This window comes from Athene cunicularia, assembly GCF_003259725.1.
Source record: "Athene cunicularia isolate RWA chromosome 26 unlocalized genomic scaffold, athCun1 chr26_part1, whole genome shotgun sequence".
In the NCBI taxonomy this organism is placed as follows: domain Eukaryota; kingdom Metazoa; phylum Chordata; class Aves; order Strigiformes; family Strigidae; genus Athene; species Athene cunicularia.
In genome coordinates, this window is record NW_020799136.1 from 2,369,523 (window position 1) to 2,377,335 (window position 7,813).

A 7,813-nucleotide genomic window follows, 5' to 3' on the forward strand; every position below is an offset into this window, starting at 1 on the left:
GCTCCGCCCCGGCCTAGGCCTAGGCCCGGGAAGGCCGCAACGCCCCGGCCTAGGCCTAGGCCCGGGCGGGCCCGGGCCAAGCAGCGCTGTGGGCTGTAGTAGCAGCGTGTTTTCAGCTTCGGGTGGCTTCTCAGAATGTGCAGACCTGTTTTTTGTTTGGTTTTTTTTAAATACATGTGTGTGTAGACATAGCTATAAAAAAAAACAAATTAAAAAAAGCACCCCGGAAGAAGTGTCAGCGTCCCAAGCAGGGCTACAGCCCAGTTAAAGAGAAAACGAGACAGGGTGATAATCTGCAGGCGGTTATAATAGAGATTATTCCCCCCCTTCCCTCTAATGATCATGTATTTATATGCAGTGTATCAATAGCGGATTAAAAATAATATTGCAGAACTGAAAATCTGATTTATACATACTGGTCGCTTAAGCAAACAGCTGAAAGTGGTGAAGGAGCTAGAGGTTGATACAGAGAAATGATTGCTTAAGATTTACTTACAGAAAACTGTTTAGCAACTTATTTACTTACTTACAGTGGGGTTTAATATTGTTAAGAATCCTGCTTGCCCAGACTGTTCTGTGAGATTCTGCCGAGGACTACAGTGTTCATCGAAACAGCAGTTCACTGTGAAAATCTGCCAGGGGCTACGCTGTTCCGCAAAATATTATGCTCTGTCCTTGAGGAACAGGTGCGCTCTAACTAGTTGGAATTTTGCTAATGCGATAGTCATAGAGAAATGGTAGAAGTTCTGTTGGTTCTGTTAGATAAGACAGAAAAATAAACCAGCTGAAAAACACTTCTGTTATTCAAGAAATTGCCCAAGAGAATCTGCGCGTGCTCCGGGGAAAAAACAGGGTGAGAAAGACTACGAGCCTTCCTCCCAAAGACCCCCGGAGATGACCACCAGGAGGCTGTGGGCTGGTGCAAAGAGAACACAAACTGCTGACACCATTCTTTCTAACTAACCCAGCCCTACTCATGCATATGTATGTTTGTGTTATGGAACCTTATGGATATCCACACTCTGTAAGTTTTGCTAAAATGTGCGGTGGGTGTGCAAGCCTTGTGGAGAAATCCCCTTGCACCCCGGCCGGAGTAAACATACCTGCTGTATAACTATTCGAGTTGTAGCTTCTTTTTTCCACGAGTCAAGGTGTTCCTGCAATCCCCTCCCCTTTGAACACTTCCAAAACAAAATACCACAGACGGATGAAACTGAATCGGATGACCAGATTTACAGATTTTATTTAGATTTAGGTAAGGCACTCGTTAAGAAATACTTTTTTGTATGTACAACGTAAGAAACCGTGGGGCAAAGCAAAGGGCCCGTCACTGGGCCGGGAGCGGCTGGGCCATGTGCATGGCGGGGGCCTGCATGGGCCACCCCTCCTGGTGGTTCTGCAGCAGCCGGTACAGCTGCTTCAGGTGAGCCACGATGTTGTCCTTGATGTCGGGCGTAGAGATCTGGAGTCGCACGCTGCCGCTGTCGAAGGAGCGCGTGAAGTCACCAGAAAACATCTCGTAGATCATCCGGGCCACAACTGGAATGACCTGTTTAAGAAGACGTCGGTTGTTTCAGCCTAATGGTCACGGGGTATATTCCTGTTATTTTGCAGGAATTCCCTGCAGTGGATACCGGGGGTGGTTTCCACAATAACGCACAGCCTGATACTATTTGGCACACGGAGCGTTGGTATTTGCCGTGGCAAAACCCAACAGCCTTACCGGGGTTTCCCGGGGTCAGTAACGACCACCCAGAGCAGAACAGGTCTCTGGTACCCGGAGCCAACACCAGCCCCAGCAAGGCGGGCGCGTGCCACTTCAGAGCCTCCGCTCCTACCTGAACCACAATCAGCTTCCTCTCCCTGGGTTTTCCATCAGGCCATTCCTCTCCAAAACAGAAGTAGATCTCATATGGTGGCTGTTTCTCAATCTGTCCTTTCTGATGGGCAATCAGCTCTAGGAAGAAAAGCAGAATGCTGCGGGGTTGTCCTCTTTCGGTTAGAAACACTCACCACATCCCACCCTGCTGTATCATCCCAGGTCTTGCGTACACACTGTCCTTTGCTAGAGCCACCTCTTACACAACTGCAGCTTGTTTCTTGCACCCAGAAGAGCTTTCTTTAAAAGCAAGGCCCTCCCACGTTTTTCAGAGCGTTAAATGAGTGTACACTCACTTCCTTCTGACGCGTACCTGCTCCATGGTCCGCTGAAGTCGGGGGGAGCAGCGACCTCCACCCACGCCCCACAAACGAACGAGCAAACTACCTGGTGCATCCAGGCTGAGCCCCAGTGCAGACCACCCTTTCCAATAGTGCCACCAAGTGCCCAGACCAGTATCCAAAGCTATTTTCCAGAAGCAGAAGTTACCTACCACTTAGGAACGTTTCCAGACAGAAGAGTTTGACTTTCTTCTGCCTCTCGATCAAATTTGGTGTGGTGGAGGAAGGCGCACAGGGACCAGACCAGTACACCTTGCACTGGCAGAGCCGCACAGCGTAGATGGCATGGCCACTGACCTCCAGGATCAGTCCCCTGTCCATAACATCCAGCAGCCGACTTGTGAAGATTTTCTGCCTTTCATTGGTGATTTGCTCTGTTCCTGGGAACTTTACTTGCTCCAAACTAATAGGCCCAAAGAGCTCTTCCTGGTCTGGCATCGGACCCAGCTCTCCGTAGAAAAGTCTGCATCCCTGTGGGTTGCTTACAGTTGTCGTCGGTCCAGTCTCCTTCCCTCGATATTCAAACTTGATTTCTAGGTCTGTCACTGAGAGAGAAGCTGTCAGTATGGCTTTTCCTGGACCTTTGCATGGACTGCATCAGCAGCAGAGACACACCACACAATCCAGGCTACAGTCACAGGGATGTTTAAACTATACACAGTGCTCCATGCTAACAAGCAAACAGCACTGAAAAAAAAATCAAAACTTTTTTTTTTTTTTTTAAAAAGTACAGTGACAGAAGCGCTACAAATCCATATACATACTTGGCAGAGAGCTGATCCAGAGCTCGGGGCTGCTGAAGAAGTCATGCTGCAGCGCAGTTGGGGGCATTTCCATATCTAGAGGTTCATTCTTTGGCCACACAGCTTCAGAGCTGCAGTTTTCTGCACTGGCTGGAGCCATTGGAGAATCTACGAAAAAGGAAACAAATCTTCAATAAACCAAGGTTTTATTTCAAGCACGCACCAATTTACAAGCAAATATGTTCACTAATACATTAGTCTATGACACTAACCATTGATATTAAGAAATGGAAATGTCTCTTGAATAGGGACATGCTGAGATTGATTCAGTTCCTCCTCCTCTTCATCATCAAGATCATTATCCTTTTCATCCCACGGAGCTGAGCCAGTGGAACCTGCAAACAAGCACATTCTTGTGGGCAGTCGATCACTGTGAAACACTGCACTTTATTTCTTGAAAAAATAATGTCATCTTCATACTGGCTCTGCCCAATACTGGAAATTTATTTGTGTATTTTCTGAATGCAAGTAAAAAAAAAAGGAAAAAATCTGATCCACACAGCATACTATTTTCAGTTCAATATATAATTCTAGAAAGGTAAGGATAAATTATTGCCAACATTGGACCGTTTAGCAGGAAACAGGCAACTGTGCACAGCTTTATTAATTTTAGTGCAGATACACTGTGGTTCAAAGTCCTCTTAGTTTAAGTACAGCTGGGCTTACACACAGCAGCTGCTTTCTGCTGCGCACAAAGGCAGCGTGAGAGTTAATGCCGCGAAGGGAAAGGAACTCGTGTTGGACAAACGCCTGCTCAGTAACCGTCCCTGTGTCAGCAAGGCCCTCACCTGGATTAATGATTGATCCCTGGGACTGCGGGATATCGCACACTTCATAAATTTTAATAGGATTCATGGGCACCTCCTTGGTGCCATCATACATCAAATTAAATTCCCGGCTTTTGTTAAGAGCGCATCGGAGCTGGGCTTTCCACTTTGCAGGGTCAGGCTCATCGACTCCTTCCTGGTACTTTCCCGTTTCCACAGCCCATGCCTGGGGACAAAGTACACTGTGCTCAGTCCAGCCCTCTCAACAGACCAGCTTTTATCAGAAATCAAACTTCGAAACAAACTCTCTGTCAAATTCTTGTCTTACAGAAGTCTTTAACTATAGCTCTTCTGATAACAACGGAAATTCCCGCTTTAATATTTTTTTCCCATTAAAAGAAGGGGGAGAAAAAAAGATGTAAATCCAGATTTCCAAAAACCATTAACCGTTCTGAACACACATCTTCATACAAGTTAAGAAAATATAAATTGTACAGGATTGTGCACTGAGTTTTTCCAGGTCTCAGGTTCGCTACCAAAGTTTGACAGTGAGCCGTACCCTGGCACAGGAGGAACGGGCTTGGTTAAACGGAGTGGACGAGCAGCCCCGGACATCCAGCCAGGCCTCTCTGTCTCACCCCAAAATCAGACTATCAGTCCAAGATCCCTCCAAGGCAGAGGTCAGGAATTCCTCAAAGGAGTGCAGGACCTACGATGAATCCCTTGGGATAAGAGTACTGGGGACAGCAGCGATGAGTACTGGAAGTTTGTGGTGGACCTCTTAAGATTGATGTAACAGTATTGAATGGCTTGCTGCTAAGAGCAAGCTAGTTTCCACGTCCTAAACCAAGCAGATGAAGCCAATAGCAGTAATCTTCCAGGGTCCAAGCCATCAGACATCACCTGGGCTTTGCTGGTCAGAAGGGGTTAAAGAACTCAACACCATTTCAGGCAGTGCCAAGCCTGGCATCCAGGTGCACAAAGTGGCTTTTCTGAGGTCAAAGAAATAGGACAAAATGTGCCTGGAAACAGCTACCGAGATGCCTGCCCAGCTCCTGGGCCAACAATTCAACCCTTTGTCTCTGTGTAAGAGCCGTGATATACCGGAGCTCTCCCCTCCCTCACCTTGAAGATGGTGTTCTCCTCCTCGTGCTGCGGGCTGTGCCGAGTTGCGTGCTTCCAGGGGATCTGAAACCGCTTGGCTTCTCGGTTTAGCCAGATCAGGCCGGGATACATACCGCTGTCCACCTGGGCTACCAGCCACGGCTTCAAGCGAACTCTTCGCGGGTGTAACGCCATTGTCTACAAAAGATGGGGATAATAAGTAGACCAGCTGCTAAAGGTTAGTTGAGACTCATACGCTTCGGGAAAAAAAAAAAAAAATCAGGAAAAAGGACCCTATGCCATGTTACTGCTATTGTTTGTTCTGTTACTGCACACTGAATCCGCCAATCCAGATTCAGCGCTTCTGACTCTTCTGCCAGCAGAAGTTACAAACACATCAGTAAGAGGGGACCGTAATCGTTACAAGATGAACAACTCCCTATTAAATATTCCCGTAAGCAGAGACAGCGCGTTACTTGTGTTGACTGAGCGCACGGAGGACGAGCCCAAATCACACCTGAGCTGCAAACGCTGCGCAGGAGGAAAAGCCACAAACAAGCCACAGCAAGAACAGGCAGTGGAATTTCAAAAGCCTCCACGTATGACTTAGCGGGGTCTTCTTCAGTCCTGTCAGACTTGCATCGAGGAGGAGAACTAACATGTGCCAAATCTGAGGCTTCTCCCCCAGCTGAGGTAAAGGCGGAGGCATCGGGCTGAGGGAGGGGGCCGTTTTATCGCGGAGACAGAAGTTCCTCTGCGAGTCATTTCATGACTTTTCCATGAACGCTCTGAAGGCAGTACGATCATTCGCAAACACCACTGACCTATAATAACCAGGATGTTTATCCAGAAGGACATGAACTGCAAGTCTGCCTGCACTCTGCTAAAATCGAGTCATGTTGACACAATGTTTAGGTTGGTTTTTTTTTTTTTTAAAAAACAGTGCTGTAGTTAATCGAGCAAATCCGCTGTTGTTTAAGTAGCCCTGCGCTGCTACTACATTTGCAGCCAACAAACGATATTATTCTTGTGCAGAACAAACACAAAGCCAAGCAAACAAATGAAGGACTGTCCCTCTGCGAGAAGAGGCAGCGTGTGGTATCTTTAGATTTTGGGAAGGGACTTTCACACTACACGTGTGCTCAGAAGGCGTATTTCTCATATTCATTCGTAAATCTTGAAACAGACGTGAGAAATTAGAAATATTCCCATTAATAAAGCAGTTACGGGATAAGTAAAACCTTTGCCATAAGCCCTGAATACTGCTGCAGGAGTTGCAAAATGTGTCTAGTAGCAGAGATAGAGAAGATTAAAAAATCCTATCCAAGAACTAGTCTAGGAACAGGTTTTATTTGTTCAAATACCTGCAGTTCCCATTCAGACGCAAGCGTTCACACAAAATGAATCTGAACCCAACTTATTTTATCTGTTAAGCAAAGAAAATGTTCAGATTCAACTGCAAATCATCTTTGAATAATAGTTTGAAGAAGTCCTTCATCAAGGTCCCGGGCAGACTGCTTGCCAGGAGCTGCAAGGGATCAGACAGCAATCATCAAAATTATTTTTGTTTCTGAAAGCCTGCTGTATTAGTTACCCATGTTGAAAATGCTATCAGAATTAAACTTTCGGTATCACGTTTGCAAAGACACAAAGTCCAGCTTAATCCTGGACTTAAAATTGAGACCAAAACCGGGTATTGATTTCCCTTGCAAAGGAAAAAGAAACGACTCCTCACTGTAACAAAGAAATCCAAACCAAAGCTTGTTTCCACAATCTCTTTTACACTTCACAGGCAGACCCCTCTGCTTCTAGTAACACACACCGCGTGTGCAAGACCAGGAGTAAATTCAAACCCACACAACAGGAAGAAAAATTCACGGCTCCCCCAAAGAAAATAAATTCGGTCACACGGAGGGTGCGCTGGCGCTGCCGCCTGAGGTTTGAATTGTCCCTCGGCTGCGGCAGCGCCTGTCAATACGGACGTTACAATGCTTTATGACCTTTTATCACCCATGACTTGTTGACATGATAACCGAGAGCAAATCAACTTGAATCCCATGGCTCGGCTCAGACGGTGAGTCAGCCTCTTACAACCTTCAACTTCGATCCGGTGGGGTCCGCCAACGCCAGAGGCTGCTCCCGCTCCGGGAGCTGCTGGGGTGAGCTGGGGAACTCTTCACGCTACCGATGGGCTTTGCCAAGGGAGGCTCGGCCCTCACGCAGGACTCCCCAGTGCACGTACCCAGGAACCCCCCAGTTCGCTTTATCCCCACTCAGACCGCCCGGTGGCTCGGGGGTGATGAGCACATCCCCGCGCTGCTAATGCACCTCTGGTCAGCGATGTAACTAGTCCCCGTACCCCAAGTATTAGTGAGACGTTTCTCTTTGGAGGGGAGACACTCACCCCAACAAGAACAACTCCAGCAAGCGCAGGAACGAGCCAACACCCCGCAGCCGCTTCGAGGCCAGGGACAGCCCCGGTTCGTGCGGGACCGCGGCGCGGTGCCAGCCAGCGGGAGGACACGCAGGGACACGCGCCCGCGGCCGCACGGCTGCTTCCACCCTGCCCCTGCACACCCCAGCGCACCCCGCGCTCCCGCTCCCCTGAAGGAGCAGGGGGTCTTCTCCGATCATCGCGGCGATACCCAGACCTCATTCCTCGCTCGTTATCTTTGCGTGGTTACGTTATCCTGTCTTTAGTGGGGTTATACGAATTTTTTTCCTAAGGCGAGCGGCCTAACCCCTCACATTAACACCCCCCCCGAGAAGCTGGCTGGCGTTCCATCCAAGCGCCCGACGCTGAATCGCCTCCCCGCGCCGGGAGCCTTCAGCTGCCACGTTTCAGAGACGGGGACATCGCTCTTCTCGCAGCCCCCCCGCCCCGCGCAGGGCCAGCAACACCTCCGGAGCACAACCGAC

General features: G+C 48.5%; 1 protein-coding gene across 1 annotated transcript in view; it reads right to left on the bottom strand.

Moving 5' to 3' along the window:
• Positions 1-1,225: 1,225 nt before the first annotated feature.
• IRF6 (interferon regulatory factor 6) overlaps positions 1,226-7,813 on the bottom strand; it is a 6,924-nt gene continuing 336 nt past the window's right edge. The window contains exons 2-8 of the mRNA XM_026864287.1: positions 4,916-5,092; positions 3,812-4,016; positions 3,236-3,358; positions 2,985-3,131; positions 2,373-2,765; positions 1,839-1,957; positions 1,226-1,549 (exon numbers count right to left, since the gene is read on the bottom strand). Of these exons, the coding sequence (XP_026720088.1) occupies positions 1,328-1,549; positions 1,839-1,957; positions 2,373-2,765; positions 2,985-3,131; positions 3,236-3,358; positions 3,812-4,016; positions 4,916-5,089 (1,383 nt within the window). The 5' untranslated portion in view covers positions 5,090-5,092 and the 3' untranslated portion in view covers positions 1,226-1,327. The remainder of the gene's footprint in view (positions 1,550-1,838; positions 1,958-2,372; positions 2,766-2,984; positions 3,132-3,235; positions 3,359-3,811; positions 4,017-4,915; positions 5,093-7,813) is intronic.